This window comes from Coenobita brevimanus, chromosome 1 (assembly GCF_032717465.1).
Source record: "Coenobita brevimanus isolate Jiangsu-jjx chromosome 1, ASM3271746v2, whole genome shotgun sequence".
NCBI lineage: Eukaryota > Metazoa > Arthropoda > Malacostraca > Decapoda > Coenobitidae > Coenobita > Coenobita brevimanus.
In genome coordinates this window covers 34285783-34308301 of record NC_136954.1, presented here as the reverse complement: position 1 = coordinate 34308301, position 22519 = coordinate 34285783, and the positions used below count along the sequence as shown (strand labels likewise).

The 22519-nt window shown below is 44.2% G+C and overlaps 1 protein-coding gene across 1 annotated transcript in view; it reads right to left on the bottom strand.

Annotated features, from left to right (window-relative positions):
* LOC145393576 (glutamate receptor 1-like) overlaps positions 1-22288 on the bottom strand; it is a 732257-nt gene extending 709969 nt beyond the window's left edge. The window contains exons 1-2 of the mRNA XM_080267710.1: positions 22180-22288; positions 7182-7334 (exon numbers count right to left, since the gene is read on the bottom strand). Coding sequence (XP_080123836.1) covers positions 7182-7334; positions 22180-22288 — 262 coding nt within the window. The remainder of the gene's footprint in view (positions 1-7181; positions 7335-22179) is intronic.
* Positions 22289-22519: the final 231 nt, after the last annotated feature.

The following is a 22519-nucleotide window of genomic DNA, read 5'->3' as shown; positions in this document are numbered from 1 at the left end:
CAAACACAGAAATACAGGTAAGTTTGACTCTGTGTGTGTGTGTGTGTGTGTGTGTGTGTGTGTGTGTGTGTGTGTGTGCGCTCGCACATAGGTGTAAAATTACCGAAATTTAATAGGCTATACAAAAATTGTATGTGTATACGTGTGCAATTATGTGTGTATTTACGTCCACGTACGTGTGTGAGTGACTGTGGTGAAAAAAGAGCAACAGTGTGTGTGTGTGTGTGTGTGTGTGTGTGTGTGTGTGTGTGTGTGTGTGTGTGTGTGTGTGTGTGTGTGTGTGTGTGTGTGTGTGTGTGTGTGTGTGTGTGTGTACAAATGGGACTGAGTGCTGAAATATGTATATACAATGAGTGCAGAGTATTGCCGTGTATGTATCAAAGGTAGTATCGTCCCTTAACTGTGTGTTTGTAACTTAATATGGCTGTGTGCGCAAGCGATATTCTGTTGTTGGTAAAGGATCCTGCCAGGCACACGGAAACACAGGCTCCTCTCTCTCTCTCTCTCTCTCTCTCTCTCTCTCTCTCTCTCTCTCTCTCTCTCTCTCTCTCTCTCTCTCATCAGCAGCGTCAGTATCATATTCTCTTTGCGTCTGTGAGTCATCTTTAATGTGGGAATGTTCTGGCACGAAGCGCTGTAGGTTTTGTCAGCAGCATCGGAGCAGAGATGAAAATTCTCAGAAAGCCATAACATTCGCTAAGTTTACGGTATAAAGAACACGAGGAATCTGTATATCAGGGAAAAGTTTTGCTGCAACTCTTGTCCTACGTCCTTGGCCTGAAAGGGTTAATGGCTCGTACAGCTGATAGGCATAAACAGAAGCCTTCTTTTTTTTTTTTCCTCCTCCTCCACCTCCTCTTCTTGTCCTTCTTCGTTGTTCTTTTCTTTAAACTTTATCTTAACTGGTCGTGAGTTGGCAGAAAACTCTTTGACCACTTCCTTCGACATTCATTTATGCTAAGCGTCTGCATCGAGGTGAATATACAAGAAAGTGTTATGAGAGTTTTTAAATGCACTTACAAAGTCTCGACACACTACAGGTGCGCTGAAGCGAGTTTATAGGCACCTCTACAGGCTTATGGCGGCAGTAACCAGATTCCTAAAAGGGTCACACATCCTCCGAGCGATATAGTAGGTGGCGTTAGGGATTTAAGGAAGATGGGGATTTGGGGGACAAGTTGATGCTGGGAGTGCGCTGAAGGTGTTACGACTATTAAATGTGCAATGCAAAGGGTGTAATGCAGTACTTGTGTCTTCATTTGCACCCCCCTCTGTGCTCCTCTCTTCTTTCTAATCCCTACCTCACATCTCCCATGTTATTCCTTCCCTCCTCTTCCTCTGTCACCTCTCTCTCCCCCTTATACGCTGCCTCAATTCTTTACCTCATCTCTACCTCACTCCTCTCTCACGCCATTTCACCTCTAATCACTGCTCTCTCACTCCACCTCATGCTTCCATCATCATCATCTCCCTCATTTCTTCCCAAATTTTTCCTTACCCGTTCCTCCCCTTTCCCCTCCCTTCCTCTCTTCCTTATACCTCTCTTCTTTACTCCTCCCTCAAGCCTCCCTCTTTCCTTTATCCCTTCCTCCTTCACTCAACCCCCCCTCTTTCCCTGAATTCTCCTTCACTTCTCCCTCGCCCGTCCTTCCCTTCTCCTCAAATTTCCCTCAGTCCTCCTTCCCATCTACTACTGAGTTCATTCCTTTCTAGTTCGGTCTTAACGCAGTGTATGCGCCTCCCTGTTCCAGCTCTATTACGGAAGCTGAAACTTTCATGTACAAATGTCGTTGCTTCCCCTTCTTGCAACTGCCTCAGACGTTCACCTGCATAATGAAATGAGATCGGCCGTGTTTAAGAGGGACAAAGGCTTCAGATGTCCCACAGTGACCTTTGTAACATGCCGAGTTGTGAGGCTCAATAACTTGTGACCTGCTTTAGTCTCATTTCGCTTTCTGCAATTTTCAAACTTGTTTTTAAGCATCAATGAATTTGGAGGGATTTGCTAATAGAAACCTTCACCTAAATCTATAGCCTCCGGCGAGCTGGTTGGTAGTGTGTGCTTCTAAAAGTCCTGACCTGGGACTGATCACACCCGGTAAAATATACAGGTGGGGCCAAACGCCAAGAAGCGCTTAGCCACAGTGCTCAGTTACTGTCTGTGAGCCTGTGGCGGGTTGTTCACCTACTATCTTGTAATACAAAGCCAGCGTCTCACCCAGGTCACCAAAGTTACCCTCCCTAGATGTTACACAAAATACTCATTTAACCTACTAACTCACAAAGGGCATGACACCTGAGTCCCGCGGTGTCAGCTGCCAACACCAGGATTCAAACCCGGCGCTATCGGGCTGGCAGCTTCGTAGTCAGTAATGCTGCTAACAACTAGGCCCTGCATCGGGGTAAAAAAGAGAAGGTATGGTAGTATGCTGTTCAAGTGTTATCACATGTTTCCACATTTTCTAGGTTCTATCGATGACATACAGACTCCATAACTCACAAACATTCCAACACCAATTTCCCACATGCACGTCCCACCTGCACTCCTTAAGTCTTATACAACCGGCGTATACCTGTGGGTGAAGCACTGGGTGGGGGAGAGACATTTCTCTACCGAGAAAAAAGTGTTCCTGGGATCTACGGATGGCAGAACTGGTCGTCCATGTTAGAGATGTATAATCCGATACATACATAAGTACATATACATACATACAAACATACATACGTATAAAGCCAGACGCCTTAATCTCATATGGGGTGGCCTAAAAAAAATCGCCTCCATACGGTACCACCTTGTCCTTCCCCATCTGGCTGCACTTCCACCAGCTCACACACGCCTCTCATATATCTCTCCACTCCATCTTCCACCTCATCCTCCGTCTCCCCCTCCCCCTCTCGCCCTCCATTTTACTCAAACACACTCTTCTAGTCAGTCTCACATTTTCCATCGCCTCCACATTGCCAAGCCATCTCAGAGAATTTAGCTCTTTCAATAACACACACACACACACACACACACACACACACACACACACACACACACACACACACACACACGAACGCGCGCGCGCGCATATAAATAAATACATACACAAAAGATGATACGGCAACCTTTACAGTCCACTACAGGACTGAACCTCTCTATTACTAGGTGCTGCAGCCATGAAGCCTTCTCACGATCGCTCAGATCGTGCAGGGAAGGGATGTGTAGGGACGACGTGAGGTGCATGTGACACAGATGGCGTTGGATGTCTGTGCATTAAGAGTTTGTGGTTTCTTCACCTAGAATAACGACGTGTCTTTTTATATCAGGGTCCCTGATTAAGTTCTATGTATGAACAAACTATAGTGCAAAGAAGATCTGCCTAAAGCTCTCATAGTCCGTCCAGGAATCGAACCTGGGATTTCTTGCTTACGAGACGAGTATGCTACCGAGTACATCCCCGCCACATATATATTTACAGGAAGTACAACTCGCTGGAAAAAAAAAGTGCAGTGGAATATCAAGCTATCGTCTACTGTTTCAAGACATCTGGATAATTTCACACATATTTGTGACTTAGTCTTTTAATGTATTTTATATAAAAATTCTCATCCCATCTCTACGATGACATATTTTATTTTAGCTATATCTAGAAAAAATATTAACTTTAGAAGGAAGTTCGAAGGAAGGAACGTTGTGGTTGATGTGGGTGCGATTCAATGTGTCATGAGAAATACTCGGAAATGTTTTGATTATGTGGAAAGAACGAAAAATGAGAGACTGACTAGATAAGTGTATGTGGGTGACGAGAAGGGGAAGGCCGAGGATGAGATGGAGGGATGGAATGGAGAGATCTATGAGAGGGGGGGGTATGAGTTTGAGGGAGAGAGACGTGGAGGCGATTCCCATGTGCCCACCCTTTACGGAATTACAGCGTCTGGTAACAGATAGATAGATAGATAGATAGATAGATAGATAGATAGACAGATAGACAGACAGACAGGCAGACAGACAGAAGTTTAGAAGGAACTTTCGAACTAGAGAAAATAGGCAAACTCTTTAGCACTTCCTCCTAGCTGGGCCTTTCCTAGGTTGAGTCCAATATTCTCTAAGCAGCAAGAGTCTAACACACAAGATAATCATGAGGATCAATTGGTAAAGCCAGATAAAGCCGTGTAGTGGAAGCAGGAGTAAAGTGTAATAATGTTGGGTTACTTGTGGTGCGAACTTGGGGAACTTTATTAACCCACAGAGAGGAACTGACAAGGGTACTAGAAGCAAGTTTAAGAGTGAGATTACGAAGTTTATTTTCTTTCTTAATGAGAGAGAGAGAGAGAGAGAGAGAGAGAGAGAGAATCTTGAAGGAATTATGTACTGTCCCTACTCAATAACGACAAATGAAGATAACCAACAAATGAACATCTTTCCCGCGACGTGATGCAAAGAAGCGAGATGGGGAAATATAAAAAGCAAAACTCTCTTTCAAACGACAAAAATATTCTTTCCCTATTCAGTGACGTAGGATGGGAGGAAACAGACACCCGATGTAACTAACAGCTTTCAAAAATTTGCCCTAATTTGTAATCCAAAAAATCGGGGAAAAATGTAATGCTAAGCAGTAAGATTCAAAAACATAGAGGAAAAAAATGACATGAAAATTACGCAATGACGTCCTCTATCTATCCAGTGACATCAGAGGGAAGGAAATAGACAACGAAATAAAAAGCTTCACGAAATCAATGTTAATACTTCATGCATGGAGCCAAAAGTACATAATAAGAGAAACAGTGTCTTGGAAAATTTAATGATGGAATGATGTACTCTCCACCTCTTCACTGAGGTCAGGTGGATGGAAACAGACGAACGAACTAACAGCTTCCAAACCCTCCTCCGTCACAGTTGCTCTAAAGACCCTACTCTCCCACACTACCTGATATCCCACTTAAACTGAGCCGAATTTATGAATTTTCATCACCAATACCTCTCAAAAGGTTTTGTCCTTATGATTTTGTCGCATAATGATTTATTCCCTCGAGGCTGCGCGCGCGCGCACACACACACACACACACACACACACACACACACACACACACACACACACACACACACACCGCTTCTGTCTTTGTCATTACGCAGCTCAACCTTTCACTAAAGCAACTCTCACTAAAGACAACGCCTTAGACCACTAGACAAGGCCAGAAAGGAGAAGAGTGTATTCGAGCAGCCCTTCTCCTAGTCTGAGAATATACAACTCTGCAATGAACAGGGACTGATAAAAAATGACTCTTGTTGGTACACCTTTGTTTTCGCCATATTTTCCTGTGTATTCAGTTTAGGAGTACCTTCTATAGTTCTTTCAGCAAAACTTGGCCCAAATTTTCGTCGTTTTGCAGCGTAATCCACGTAACTCAGTGGCACAAATACATAATACTACCGCTGTACATTATTAATTTTCCACTGCACTTTTTCGTGGCTAGCATGATACCTTAGCGTTTATCTCTTGTTACAACTCAGAATTCAAGATGGAGAGATGGAGATTTTTGGCCCTTTCCACAGCAATTTAATAACTAAACGTATCCAATAATAAATTGCTAGGGAAGAGGTGTTAGGGCCTTTTCCACAGCAATTTATTAACTAGACGTTGCCAATAATAAATCGCTATGGAACTGGTGTTAGGGCCTTTTCCACAGCAATTTACTGAGCATACTTCACCTCCATATTCTGCTGCATGTTATCTTTATCGTTTAAATATCGACATAGTCTGCATCATTAACATGGCAGAGGGTACGGAGGTGTGAGGGACAGAATAAATCGCTAAGGAAGAGGTGTTAGGAAATCCCCAAAGCCATTTACACTAGGACCCTTAATCTGCAGAGCCTGAGAGGGTCACAAATCCTTGGAAATTGAGAATACAGGGAAAAAAATCGAGATCGTACACTTTTTATATACCAGAGACGTCTTTCCTTTTCCTTCTTATGTTTTCTCTCGTTTTTCTTTTGCTTATTCTTGTTATCTATGGATGGTTATATTCAGCTTAGGAAAGATCTCCAATAAAGCAGACGCTAAAGAAGGCCATATCTACCTTAGCCTGAGACAGTGAGAATATCAACAAAATGCCGTCCTCGGGTCGAAGGGAAGGTGTAAATCAACCGAAACTCCCCCCCCCCCCCCCGATGATAAAATCGTCATGAGAATAATATCTGCAAGAATGTAACCAAACCAACATCCCCGGGTTGAAAAGGGTTAAATCGTTTCGTTTCGTTTCATTTGGAAAAGCCCAACATGCTTGCATGCGTCCGCCTTGGTCACCCAATGGCTCTTGTTCACGCCGCTCGATCTCTAGCAGCCTCCCTATTCAGTCGCTTATCCCTGAGGTCACACACTAAGATCTCATCCCGATCTTTTTTCTTCCGCCCTTCGCTACCGTACAGTCGACGCTCATTTTTCTCACCTTCCACACCCAGTTGTCGTCTCCCATCCTCTCAGTACGCCCAGACTGTCACAATCTACCCCTCCTCATCACAGTAATAATATATTCACGTCCCCAACTCTCAACTCTTCAATTATAATCTTAACCCCACCCCCTTCCCCCTGCCTCCCATTCAAGGACACACTACACATCCAGCTAATAAATGTCGTTTCTGTACGTCTGAGTCTACAAATATCCTCTTCCTTTACTGCCTCTTCCTAACAAAATTACATTCCTAGCACATGCCGCATACAAAGATCCCTCAGCAAGGAAGGAGAGCCCTCTCAGTGTCAGGGGAGACAACAGCTTCCTGAATTTTCTCCAAACACTCCTTACCCTAGCCACAGAACTAGCTCCAGCTCCACCTCCAGTATATAACATATACCCCAAATAACAAAACTCTTTCACACACTCAAGAGACTCTCAAGCATGGTCAATCCTTTCGTGTATGATAATCTTTACATGCTCTCGCCGACACACAAAAAATTGCCATTACTTCGCAGCCTACCTATATCACTGCATTTCCTATGCATCCACTAATTATAAACACTACACAAGATGGAGTTACTTTGCAAGATGGAGTTAAAATCGTTGAAAGCTCAAGGAGAAGTACCTGAACACTCACTCACTTCAAAAACTTGCACATCATAACAAAGACTCACGCTTTCAGATCATGAACAGACCCAAAAATCACCATAAACTCAAGAGGATACAAAGGCGAACACTCACTCAGTCTGGAGATCTTGAAGGCATCGGCAGTGCTGATAATATCGACGAAGGCGTGTAGCTCGAGTCCGCGGCTGGTGTAGTTTTGGTTGTACTGCTTGATGGCGTGGAGGAAGGCGCCCTGTATGTTCCTTGAGTCACGGTCAAAGATGGCACCTGCAGAGAGAAAGGAAAGGGTTGTTAGAAAAGTTTACCTGGGGGAATTAGGTGTGTTCTTTTTCTAATGGAACCTATAGAGTGAATGAGGAGGGTTTGCTGTGAGGGTCTGTTTGGGTATATTAAGTGTTCTCTCTCTCTCTCTCTCTCTCTCTCTCTCTCTCTCTCTCTCTCTCTCTCTCTCTCTCTCTCTCTCTCTCTCTCTCTCTCTCTCTCTCTCTCTCTCTCTCTCTCTCTTTCAAGCTAACTAACTAAATAACTAACTAATCAACAAAGCCTCCTCACCCTCTCACCTGAAGAGTGGAAGAGAAGAGTTTGTTAGAAGGGTTTGTTATGGGAAAATGTAGTTTTATCTTATCAAACCTGACAATTACCGATCCCCTTTTCAGCTCAGTTGATGGCCATGTGTAGTGCGAATGGAGACTTAATTTGCCTAGTAAAAAAGGAGACCTCAAAATAGCATAATTGCATTTCGTGGTACCACAATTTAGCATTCAGAGTGACTCAGTTCCGTCAAGTAAAAGTGCTTCAGCACTACAGAGATTCACACAGGTGAGGCGCAACCCATCCGCTCACTCAATGTAGCGAGGTTTTCGGGCGACTCGACAATGAATATCCAGCCAAACGGTTTCCTGTAACAATGGAAACCTATTCAAGAGACAAGTGTAGTAGTAGCGTGTCGCCATGGCTATACTTGCTGGACACACATACATACGTACAGTACATATATTTTCAATTCAAGAATTTTCTTGTGTAGTGTTAATACAGTAGACAAGCAGGGTACACAAATGGCGCGCCACCTGCTGAATATTGCCTCAGTGGGTTGCCTTGATAATACTGGGTTCCTAACTCTGAACATGTGTGGTTTCCTACAGCTGTAGATAGGTATTTGACACTGGTAACATTTAAAAGTGGCGACCATTCCATTGCTTTCTCACCCTACACGGGGAGTCCATAGCTGATAAGGTACTAGGTTGCCTGTGTATCAGTGATGACCGTTCCACTGATTCCTCGACCCATATAGGGGAGTACACAGCTGCTAAGGTACTAGGTCACCTATGCAGGTACAGGGTAATTAACACTACAATCTTGACATACATACATATATACATGCAATACATCGCACAGTACGACGCATCGCTTCTTTTTGCATAACCAACGTTCCTTTGCACTGTGTACATTATAACCATCATCATCATCATCATCAACAACAACACTCTCCTCCTCTTCCTCTTCTTCCTCCTCCTCCTCCTCCTCATCATCATCATCATCATCATCACAACGACAACAACAACAACAACACTCTCCTCCTCTTCCTCTTCCTCCTCCTCCTCATCATCATCATCATCATCACCATCATCATCAACAACACTCTCCTCCTCTTCCTCCTCCTCCCCCTCCTCCTCCTCCTCCTCATCATCATCATCATCATCATCATCATCATCATCATCATCATCACCCTAACAGTTGTGCCGCCAGTCCTGATTTGGGGAACCAATCAGACAATCACCTTCATCATTATTATTATTCCAGTCCTAATTTTTCACCGAAGAGATGAGATTAGGTAGGATCCAGAAACAAAGAAAAAGAGGGCACAATGTAAGACTAACACGAAGCACAGTGTCACACAACATCTGTGCCATCATCGTTTTCACTTCGAGTTACTACAGTTTAATGTGCGCAGATAAAAACACCTTTATCTTATTTTCTACTAATACGCACTCCCCCCCCCCTCAAAAAAAAATATAATAATCTGACCACTACATTTTACTTTTGTGCATAAGAAATAAGGTACTGCCAATATCATAAATTAATAGTGTTTTCAGGGCCATGTCATTTACTATTATGTTTTCTCTGTTTTCTTGTCTATTTCTGTATTCATCTGTGTGTGTGTGTGTGTGTGTGTGTGTGTGTGTGTGTGTGTGTGTGTGTGTGTGTGTGCGTGCGTGCGTGCTATTCGCTTTTCCATTTTATGTTTTTTGTTTGTGTACCCGCGTGAGTATGAGTTCACGAGTCAGAGAGAGTCCACACATATGCACCAAAAAGAAGGAGGTCTCTAAATAATAAATGTTACATAGGAAAATATATGTACAGCATAATCACAGCCTGTTTATGACCATGTCCCCACCTTATCCTCGCACCCCCTGTGCCCCACCCCATCCAACCCTCTGCCCTCCCCCCCTCTCCAGACCAACCCTTCTCCTCCCCATTCCCCCTCCGCTGCCCTCTTCTCCTACGTCTTCCCTCCCCTCTCCTCCCTCCCCTGCCTCTCCCCCTCCCTGCCGGACTCTTGAAGATTTTGTGGATTTTGTGGTGATGGCGGTTCCACGGAGTAAGGGCCCTTGTCTTTCAGTTTACATATTTCTTTGATGTGTGTCTCCCTCCCTCTCCCCCTTTCGCTCCCTTTCTTCTCTCCCTTACCCTTGTCCTGTCCTCTCTTCCCTTCCCTCCTTTTCTTCTCTCCCTCACCCTACTCCTGTCCTCCCTTCCCTTCCTCCCCCTCTCTTCTCCCCATGTTTTCCCTTCCCCCTCTTCCTTTCTCCTTGGTTATAGGTTCTTGCTTCTTCCCACTCTCTTTCCCCCCTCTCTATCTCCTCTCTTTTGTCCCCATTCCCTCTTCCCTTCTGTCCTTCTATCCTCTTCATTCTCTCTCCCCATCTCCTCTCCTCCTTTCTCCTCATCTCTCCGCCGTCTCTACCCTTCGGCCATTGTATTCAGGATTTCCAATTCGTACCTCCACCTTCTCCCCCTCCCTACCTCCTTTCGTTCCACCTCCCTACCTCCTCTCTTTCCCTCTCCCTACCTCCTCTCTTCCCCCCATCCCCTCTCTTTCCCCCTCCCTACCTGATCACTGTCTCCCTACATACATCTCTTCCCCTCATCCCAAGCTTTACTTTTTCATCCTCCCCATCCTCTTCCCCGCTCTTCCTTCACTTTCTCTGCAAGGTGTTTCTAGTTTCCCCTTTCCCCCCTCAGATTCCTTTCTTTTCCCTCCCCCTTCTCCCGACCTTCTTCCCCCCATTTTCTTCGTCTTCCCACCCTCCCTCCAACTCCCCACTCTCCCATTCTCTCGTTTTCTCCTCCTATCCTCCCTCGTACCCCATCCTTCTCCTCATGAATACTGTTGCCAGGTTTCTCAATCATTCCTTGCTCTTCCCCTCCCTCCTCAGTCCTCCCTTTCCCTCCCTCTTCCCCCTCTCTCCACCTTTCTTCTCTCTTCCCCCAGTCCACCCCACCCCCCCACTCCTCTTGGTATTGTGTATTCAAGGTTCATGCTCATGCCCCTCCCCCTCTCTGTCACCTCTCTCTCTCTCTCCCATCCACAAATCTCCTCTTCCCTCCCTCTCCTCCTCTCGGCAATTGCGTTCAGGGTTTCTTGTCTGTCACCTCCTTTCTCTTCCTACCCTCCCCCCCTGCATACCCTCCCACCACTTTACGTCCTCTCCCCTCCTCCTATTCTCTCTTCTCCTCCCTATCCCCCAGTCTCCCTACCCTTCTTTCTCTTCCATCCTCTCCATCCTCAACTACTTTCTTTCCCTACTTCTTGTCTGCTTTGGTCCCCCTCCGTTCTCTCCCTCACTCCTCCCTTCCATCTCCTCTCCTCCTCACTTTCCTTTTCTCCCCTCTCTTTACTGTTTCCCTGTTTCCCTTTTTCCATTCTAACCTTCATTTTTCCCCCACTCCTCTTTCTCTCCTTTCTCCCCCTTCCTTCCCCTCTTCCTCGTCCTTCGTGCTCTCCTGTTCCTCTTCCCCCTTCCATCCCACCCTTGCCATCCCACTTCCACCTCTCCCCTCTTCTCCCACGTTCCACCTCTCACCCTCTTCCTTTCTCTCCCTCGTCTCTTTAAACCTCTGCTACCCCTCTATCCCCTTCCTCCTTTCTCTCTCGCCCCTCACCTCCTCTTTCCAATGTCCCTCCCTACTTCCTCCTTTACCCTTTCCTTCATCCGTCCTCCTCCCTCTTCTCACCGCTTCTCTTCCCCATCCTTCCCTCTTTTACCTCTCCTCTTCCTCTTTTCTCACACCCAGTCTAATTCCCTTTCCCCCTCCCCCTCGCCCTTCCTTACACCCTTTCTTACGCCTTCCATCATTTTCCTTTCCCTCTCAAACCTCCACTTGTACTCCCTTTTCCCTTTATCTCTCCTTCTCCCTCACTCTTCCCTTCCTTCCCGTCCCCTTCTCCTCCCCTCATTCCCTTATATCCTTTTACATCACCCACTCTATTCTCTCCCAATCTCTCTCCCTACCTCTCCTCTTTTCGCTCCCTTCTTTTCTCTTCCCCTTTGTGCCCTGTCTCCATCTCTCTCCCTACACTCCCTCTTCTCATTTCCTCATCCTCCTCCCCACTCCACCCCACCTCCCCATCTCCCTCCTTATATCGCTTTTACCACCTTCTTTCTTCCCCTCTCCATCCCAATTTCCCATCTCTCTCCCTTTTCTCCTTCTCGCTCCCTACATCCCCACTTCTCCCTTCCATCTTCGTTCTCCCCCTCTCCCTACCTCCTCTCTTCCCTCCCTGCCTCCAGCCACTGTCTCCGGGGCTTCTTTGGAGGGAATATTTCAAGGTACACATAACCTGCCACTTTGGGGAGAGGACCGGAGGCAGAGGGTGTTTCCTCCTCCTCATCTTCCTCCATCATCATCATCATCATCATCATCAACAAATAATTATCAATCGTCAGAGAGAGAGAGAGAGAGAGAGACTGTGTGTGTGTTTGTGTGTGTGTGTGTGTGTGTGTGTGTGTGTGTGTGTGTGTGTGTGTGTGTGTGTGTGTGTCACTTTCATCAGCCTTCCGTCCTGTTCCTTGGCTACAGAATCTCGAAATACAAAAGTCTGGGCCGTTCAGGTGACTCAGGAGACTTTGTAACACCGCTTCCGCCCGACTCATTTGGCATTTTACACCTTACCATTTACACCTTACCATTACACCTTACCATTACACCTTACCATTACCCCTTACCATTACACCTTACCATTACCCCTTACCATTACACCTTACCATTACACCTTACCATTACACCTTACCATTACACCTTACCATTACACCTTGACGTACACCTTACCATTTACACCTTGACGTTTACACCTTACCATTACACCTTACCATTTACACCTTATCATTTACACCTTACCATTTACACCTTACCATTACACCTTACCATTACACCTTACTATTACACCTTACCATTTACACCTTATCATTTACACCTTACCATTTACACCTTACCATTACACCTTACCATTTACACCTTACTATTACACCTTACCATTTACACCTTATCATTTACACCTTACTATTACACCTTACCATTACACCTTACCATTTACACTTTACCATTTACACCTTACTATTACACCTTACCATTTACACCTGACCATTTACCACTTTACCATTTACACCTTTCCATTTACACCTTAACATTTACACTTTATCATTTTGCGTATTTCACCTCACCATTTTCTGTCTATGTTCTTTATATGGTATTGATGTTGACACACTCTGTATCAATAAAATAGATGAGGATAATGATGTGGACTATGCAGAATAAATCACTAAATAAACCACTAATAAATCATTCTGAAGGATAAATCAATATGGGAGAGGCATTACGAATCAACAGAGCCGCTTGGCATAAGACCTTCTCTCTAAAATAGCGCCATTTTCTGTGCCTTTAGTTTTTAATTTTTAAGCAGCATGAAAACAGCTTATCCTCTTCTCTCTCTCTCTCTCTCTCTCTCTCTCTCTCTCTCTCATATCATTTTTCTCTTCTGCTATCTCCAGGCGAGTGCAATCAGCTAAGGAGGCTTTGTTTGACCTGGAGGAGATAGGAATAATCTTCACTAATTCTTGCACTCTTATGGCGTCTCCTGGGCTTCACTGCTGCCATCTCCAAACATCTTTCGGTGTCGTATTCTATTAGTAAATTGTTACCCACGGACGATTTAGTCATCTTAGGAGATATTTTTTCTAGCGAAAGGGTAAGTGAAAGCACTATCTAATCTACAGGGTTTGGAGTCTCTCTTCAGGCCAATAAAACCCTCTGGATGCAGCGAGATTAAACTAAATAGTCCGTCATCGGAGTGAAGGGATTAACGTCGGGAAAACGAAATCCTGGGATTGGGACGTTGAGATAAGAAAGTTTAGATAAAATGAGCCAATACCAAAGCGGGCTACAGTGATGGAAGTGTTATCATTGTATTGTCACTAAGCACCGCTGGCACCTGCGACACCCACGGCAACATTACTACCCAAACAGCTGGATAGGAAGGATATTAGACTAAAAGCACATCAGCCCGTCACCAATTACACCCCCATTATGGGGCACCTCACCCGTCACCAATTACACCCCCATTATGGGGCACCTCACCCGTCACCAATTACACCCCCATTATGGGGCACCTCACCCGTCACCAATTACACCCCCATTACGGGGCATCTCACCCGTCACCAATTACACACCCATTACGGGGCACCTCACCCGTCACCAATTACACACCCATTACGGGGCATCTCACCCGTCACCAATTACACACCCATTACGGGGCATCTCACCCGTCACCAATTACACACCCATTACGGGGCATCTCACCCGTCACCAATTACACACCCATTACGGGGAATCTCACCCGTCACCAATTACCCATTACGGGGCATCTCACCCGTCACCAATTACACACCCATTACGGGGCATCTCACCCGTCACCAATTACACACCCATTACGGGGAATCTCACCCGTCACCAATTACACACCCAATAGCTGGAATCTCACCCGTCACCAATTACACACCCATTACGGGGAATCTCACCTGTCACCAATTACACACCCATTACGGGGCATCTCACCCATCACCAATTACACACCCATTACGGGGCATCTCACCCGTCATCAATTACACACTCATTACAGGGCATCTCACCCGTCATCAATTACACACTCATTACAGGGCATCTCACCCGTCATCAATTACACACTCATTACAGGGCATCTCACCCGTCATCAATTACACACTCATTACAGGGCATCTCACCCGTCATCAATTACACACCCATTACGGGGAATCTCACCCGTCATCAATTACACACTCATTACGGGGCATCTCACCCGTCATCAATTACACACTCATTACGGGGCATCTCACCCGTCATCAATTACACACTCATTACAGGGCATCTCACCCGTCACCAATTACACACCCATTACGGGGCATCTCACCCATCGCCAATTACACGCCCATTACGGGACATCTCACCCGTCACCAATTACACACCCATTACGGGGCATCTCACCCATCGCCAATTACACGCCCATTACGGGACATCTCACCCGTCATCAATTACACACCCATTACGGGGCATCTCACCCACCTATTTTCCCTCATGAAGCTATTTTCATGCCGTGAACCCATTTTCTTTCCTGGACCTACTTTCCCGCTGGAATGTATTTTCCTCCATGAACCCATTCCTCCAAAGGATCTATGTTCATCCAATTGTAACCATTTTTCCAAAGGATCTATGTTCATCCAATTGTAACCATTTTTCCAAAGGATCTATGTTCATCCAATTGTCACCATTTTTCCAAAGGATCTATCTTCATCCAGTTGTAACCATTTCTCCAAGGATCTGTCTCACTTGCACTCATTTTTCCCAGGAGCCCATTTCACCACTGCACCTATTTTATGCCATGACCCAACTTTCCTCCGCTGACCAATATTCCCCTTGGACCTACTTCACCCCTGCAGTTGTTGTCAAGCGGACCCATTTACTCCCTATGGCCCTATTTCTTCAAGGGCCTTCTCATGGACCCCCTTGTCCCGATGGACCTATTTCACATTAGGGCCTATTTTCCACCAGGCACCTACTTTTCCTACATGGACCTATTTTCCATCAAATGACCAATGTTCCCCATGGACCTATTTTCCTTCATGGACATATTTTATCCATGGATATATATCACCTCCAATAGCTTTCCCATGGACCTATTTTTACCCCTGGGCCTATCTTCTTTCCACGGACCTATTTGCTCTGTGGACCTACCAATGGGCCTATTTTCTATCCATGGGCACAAATCCCCACACTGACCCATTTCACCATAGGCACCTGTGTTCCATCCCTTTTTACCCACTGGACCTATTTCCACTAAGGACCATTTCCCCTGATGGATTCTCCAGGGACCTATTTTCCCAAACGGGCATTTTAACCCTGGACCTGTTACCGAATTGACCTATTCCCCAGCGGACCTATTTTGCTCCTTCCACCCACCCACCAAATAACCCACCCACCCATATACCTATCCACTCACTAATAACCCACCCACCCATATACCTATCCACTCACTAATAACCCACCCACCCATATACCTATCCACTAACTAATAACCCACCCACCCATATACCTATCCACTCACTAATAACCCACCCACCCATATACCCATCCACTCACTAATAACCCACCCACCCATATACCTATCCACTCACTAATAACCCACCCACCCATATACCTATCCACTCACTAATAACCCACCCACCCATATACCTATCCACTAACTAATAACCCACCCACCCATATACCTATCCACTCACTAATAACCCACCCACCCATATACCTATCCACTAACTAATAACCCACCCACCCATATACCTATTCACTCACTGAGCGTAGTAAGCGGGTCTCCTGGACTTGTCCTCCGGGAAGCCACACATCCACCCACCAACTCACCTACCCAGGAAACCCAGTCACCCCACCCACGTGTCCAACCCAGCTAAACCACCTCAACCCTCCCACCCACTCACACACCGTGGCCACCCAACACATCCTACTTGTACACCCTTTCCACTCATCCCATCCATTTCGCACAACTCACTCATCCACCCTACAAATCCCACCCACTTAACCCACTCCTCCCACTATGCACACCACACTCACAGCCGTACTCACTCCAACTACTAACCCCACACCACCCACTCCATCCACCCCACCTGTCCACCCATCAACCCACGTCACTCATCCAGCACCTACTAAACTACCCACCCAGTCGCCAAGACTGGAGCTCCGCAAGATGACTTACAACATGCTCTCTCTCTCTCTCTCTCTCTCTCTCTCTCTCTCTCTCTCTCTCTCTCACACACACACACACACACTCCACCAATACCGTATATATACCGCCTTCTCACAAACTTACCCACCCGTCCATCCATCAACCCACCCCACAGCCACCAATCCATGCAGTCCCATCTTACACATCTATCTGTCCATTCTTCGCTATGTTGACGCCTTTTGTATTTTGTTCTTGCTGCCTTGAAAGCAATTTATTCAGCATGGAAATGATATCTCGCACAGAAAGGGTTACAAACAGATCTGCCATTAACCCTTTCAGCCCAAGGACATTATCATTAAACCTATTAATAATAAAAAAAAAGGCTTGGAAGGGTTAAATCACCGATATAGAGGAATTTAGGATATCAATCGAAAAGAAAGCTCGGGGCGGACAGTCCACCAGTCTCTGCCCGCTAATGTGGGCGGCGATTTAGGCTACAAGAGTACTGTAATTCCCAATCACTATAACAACAGCTGTAACATCTGCAAACTGTAGGGACGTGTCATATATTTGCACATTAACAAAGTCACCGTACTCATTAAAGGGTATTGAGCCACTCAGTGTTAAGTGTGTCGTGAATTGTTACAAACCATGACGGTCAATTACAACACGTGGCAACGTCAACATAACGTTTTATGGTCTGATCGTAAGATTCCATATTCTCCATGAAACAATGATTTGGCCCAGTCATCATCTTGTAATCTATCCCATTGTAGCTCCTGTCGTCCACCAAAGTCTACCGTCCCCTAACCCATCATCCCTCTCCTCTAGCCCCCAGTTCGACCACTGTTGCCCCCTTCTTCACCCACCTCCCTCCTCCTGTCTCCCAGGTCCCCCACCCCCACCCTGCCGCCTCCTGAGGTGCCACCTCCTATATGCAGTGAACTTGCTTCGATTTCTGAGGTCTACCAATGTCAGATTAACGGTAGGGAGGATGGGCGTCACGATAATTTTCTGTTCATCGATAGATGTGGGGAAGCTGAAACTATGACTTATATGATGAACTGTTAACTGTTGCATGGTTCATGACCAGAAACCAAACCATTCATGAAATCAGTGTCATAATAATCAGTCATTAATAATATTAACCGTCAATCATAATAACTGCATTTAATACAAGCGATTTTTGTAACTAATGGCATAACTGATGTAATGTGCACGTGTTCAGACTGGATAACTGCAGACATTACAACCTTACCGTAATCATGACATGCTATTATCAGTATATTTTCTGGCGGAACATTGCTTATACATTATATTGCCACCAACAACTACGCACAGCTGCAATGATCACCACGTTCGGTTCATCCTAGCGACCGAACGAAACCTGGTGAAGTTCCATGTTTGTCAGTGTTACCAGATGCAGAGAGCATTACACCACCTCGCTGGTGGACGGGCTGTTTCTGTTTGATATGCCAGCAACTGTACCTTTAGATAAATTTCCTCAGTTATTTTAGAGAGAGAGAGAGAGACAGAGAGAGACCGTTGTGAATGAATTATCGATCTATTACCTTGCTCGCATTAAATGACTAAATTAATAAATACATAAATAAATAAGTATATAAACTTCAGCCATAAGGATCTTAACTTAGGCACACCTAGCCACCCCACTGGCCAGCGCTCCAAACCACTACGCTACGCGTCAGTATTCTGTGGTAGAAATAAAGTCCGGTGCTATTCCTGAGTCTCTACCCTAGCGCTCCATCTCACTTGACTACTGACACACTATCTCACTTCGCTCCCCTCACCTAATCTTACAACACTCATTCTTTATTTCCTTCTCCCTTTCTTCCACCCATCATTGTGCCCCACACTTCACACCTCCTTACCTCTTCCTGCTGGACCACAATTTTATATACTCTATACCAACTTCATTTTTCCTTCCTTAACAACGTTTCTGATTTTCCTCGTTCTTATTAATATAGTCTACTTCATTCCCCCCCTTTCCTGTTTTTTTTTTCTTCTTTCTCCCCCCGTTTTTCTTCCTTACACTTCACCTGCTTCCTCGTATCCGCATGTCCTAATCCTTTTTAGTCCTTCTGTTCTCTCTTTATTGCATCTCATTCAGATGAGTCTTTCCTTTTTCTTTACTCCTAAAGCTCTCTCTTTGAAGTCTATATCACTCCTTTTCTCACCGTCCATTCCTCGTTCTCATTTCTTCTCCCACTTTCCTCCATTCTTCCTCTCCCTTCTCTCCTCTTCCATCCTCCCCACCATCTCACTGTAATCTGTGCTAATCCCAGTCATGACAAACCCCAAATATAAATTTCAGAAATATACTTAATACAGTATTATGTAAGTTTATTTTGTAATAATAAAAAACAAAATGTATGGTTGATTTATCAGCGGTAAATATTGAATTAAACAGTGTTTACACGAGAAGTGAAAGCGATTTACTTATCGAACAAGTTCTTTTTGTCAGATACGCAGGCTATTGCTGTGGGCTCTGACTGGACGGATGCAGGGACTATTTTACCTTCACTCTGTTATAAGTTTCTTTACTTTTGTGTTAACTCTTTCCTATTTTTGGATCTCACCAGATCATTTATTTGTGAGAAATATAATTACATCTTTGATTAGGCTTTTGTCTTCGAACTGTACATGTACGAGTAATCACTTCAACAGGAATATTCCCTTGACTTCTGAATGCTTGGCATGTCTGAATGGACTTACCTAGCTTGTCTGCTTTATCTTATAACCAACTAGTTATTGCTCTTTACAAATTGTCCTGGAAGGTAGAAAATCTTATCACTCCTTAAAGAAACCGAAAATTTAAGTCGTGAGTTATGCAGATAGAATTACACTCAAATCCTGACACTGTATTTACTGTGAAGAACAACAGTCGGACCTAAACTGTTGTAAAACATTATAAGCACAGCATATCATGGTGTGTGCGCCTTTTGGCGTGGCAGTATTCAGTTTAATTTATGCAACACGAAGGAGCCTATGGTTAAATATCTGCATTTAACTCTAAAGAAAGTTTAACGAAAGAGCACAATAGCGCGCCAAAGGGTGGGACGAGGGGGGAGGGGTCAAGAGTTAGAAGAGTCTGGCAGGACAGAAATAACGCTTCGCGGATACGTTAAGCTCGGTAAGGGAGGGAGAAGGACTGAAAAGACTGGTAAAATCCCTGTGGGGGTAATAGTAACAACAAGAATAACAATAACACCAACAGCTATATTAACAATGTCATCAGTAAGAACAATAATAGCATCCACAGGAGCAGCAACAACAAAAGCAGTAATCGCATCAAGAACTACAGTAGCAACATCAACAGCAACAACAATAGCAACAATAGCAACAACAGTAGCAACAATATAGCAACAGTAAACAATTATAAGAGTAGGAGCAGCAAAAACAACGGCAAAGGAAGCATTTACAGTTTTCTATACTTAGCACCACTGGCAACCAGAAAGTATATTATGGTAAGTAACAAGTAAAGATATGAACGGTGCTGGTGTTGTAATGGTAGGTCATGGCCTATGTTCTTCAGGATTATTTTGCCTTGCAAATATAGTATACGAACGGATCGGAAGTCGAAGTCTCTTAATTAATAAAGATTTGTTAAACTTCATACCAAGAATAGCGCTATGATGATTTTTACTCAGAATTAGCAACATAGCCGCATAAGAGCAAGTCTAACTTCGTATGAAATTGTTTGAGCGACAGCCCGTAGTCTTCCATGTATTGAGTATTTGCAATTCGAAGTCCAACCAGCACTTATAGTTGAATAGACTCCTAGGCTTAGACAACATAAGAAGAATAAATCTCCTGTATTAAAATTTACTAATCCAGTTTGATAAGGTAAGATAGCTCAAACTAAGAGGGAAATAAATAATCTGAAGACGGGGGAGAAACAGTATGATGTAAAGTTGGATATGGTTGGTATTGTTTGCTCTTTAGTAAATAATTTTACAGCATCGGCAAATGGTTGGAGTAAGCCCAGGAATCCTAGGTATTTATTTTACAGCTCTTCAGGCTTTTGAATACTTTGAAGCTCCGTTTACTATTAATGACTCAGTTTTTGGATCTTGTTTTTTGTAGCGACAGGCTTTCACGGTCTTCATGTAATTATTGGGACTACTTTTTTAATGGTATGTTTGTATCGTCTTTATATGTGTCCTTTTTCTCCAACTCATCATTTTGGTTTTGAGGCCGCTGCATGATATTGGGATTTTGCTGATGTAGTTTGTTTGTTTCTTTATATTTTTATGGGTTATATAATTCTTCATTTTGGAAGAAAAAGCTCTAGTCTAATCTTCTTAGTTGCTAAAACTAAATAGTTAAGCACGTAAATTAAATTTATTTCTTAGAAAACCAGATATAAAAGCTCGATTGGGATATCACCTCTAATATTAAGTTAAAAATTTTATTGCAACAAGAACTTTTTTTTTTTAATTAGTTATCTTTTTCTCGGGATAAATATTTATAGATCTAATTTTGAAAACCATTTATACACAAGATACAATTTCTTATATTTACTTTTAAGAATATTTAAGTGTTATTTCTACTTTCTTTCACAATACTTTTTACTTTCACTGCATTAATATTTCGATAAAATCTACTATTCAAGAAAACAAAAAAATAGTTTTCTTATAATATTTACACTCTTATAACAAAAGTAAGATTATTGATTTCCAGATAACCTGTATTAAAGGTTCTCTTCTCGGTGTAAACGAGCTGCTTATCTCAAGCTCTATCTCGCTTTCCAGGTACACTTTCCAGTACACCTACTATGTTACGACTTACCTAATCAAGTTTTCTTCTAAGAGGGGTGAGGAACCAACATAATAAACCACAAGCTATGGTGTGTGCGTTCCTCAGTGCTATAAAGTGTATTAAAGTAGAAGTCAATAATGAAAAAGCATTTGGAATATGTGTCGATGTAGGAGGAGTGTAGGGCTGACCACAGCTCAGACATTCAGCAAATATCCGTGTGCTTCCTTTGCGCTCAGTTGCATCGTACACTACTTTTCAACGGAGTGCGCCCTCCCCCCCCCCCCACACACACACATTTAGTAAAGCAGGAAGTGCAATAGCACATCACAATTTTGGTCAACCGTTGACATCAGTAGAAAGTAATAAATGAAAATTAATAAATAAAACGGTAACAGGCAATTCCAGTTTACCTTCTTGTACGCGTAGGGGCCCTAGGCTAGGCTATCCCAGTCTGGTATCCTACATTTCAGGGCAGTTGACCGGCCTACTTCTCCTGGTGGCTTTACATGAGCGAAAAACATCCAGTCACTCTGTGGGGTAACTAACTAGTGCACGGCCGTCACTTCCACTGAGGCCTTCTAACCACTACACCACCAGGTAGGGCAATGACAGCAGGTAAATACTTCATTACCATCACACCTTTTGTTTTATATTCTTTCTGCCTTCAGTCCACTTTAGTCACCTTAGAAATAGTCTCGCCTACTGAAAGTATTCAAATCAGACTCCATTAACCCGTTCAGTCCAAGGATATCATAATGATGGCGAAGAAAAAAGTACCTATCACAAGTTATAAGGAGAAAAAAAATGGCGTTGCGTGCAGCGAGGAATAACATGTATAACATAACTTACACCATCAAGTGAAAAATAACGAAATGAACATCTCGGAGGGGGGGGGGGATCAGATCCCAAGTCCACAGGGAAACAAAATGAAAATAAAAGTAAAAAAGACCCGATAGCGAGGCCTGACCCCGGGCTGCTATGACTCACAGGCCACGATTCCACCAGTCCTGATCACGCTGTCTTAAGGACCAATCTTATTAAGAGCTATCAACACTCTCAGGCTCCTGTGAATCACGGCCAGAGGAGTAACATCGGCATAGCGAGAGTCGAATACAAAAGTTATCTCTACTATGGACATCTTGACATCTTTTATCCGGTGACATTTGTGGTAAGGGGGGGGGGTGGCGCTCTTCATCCACTCACTCGATGTAGTGCTGCTTTGGGTGTCTACACTTTCCTCCCTTCCATCCTTCCTCTTCTGCCTTTCTTTCCTCTTTCTTCTGCCTACGGGTGACTTTACACTCCTTCTTCAGTTTTTTTTTCCTTCATTCTTTCCTCTTCCCACTGCCTATGGGTGACTCTACTCTGA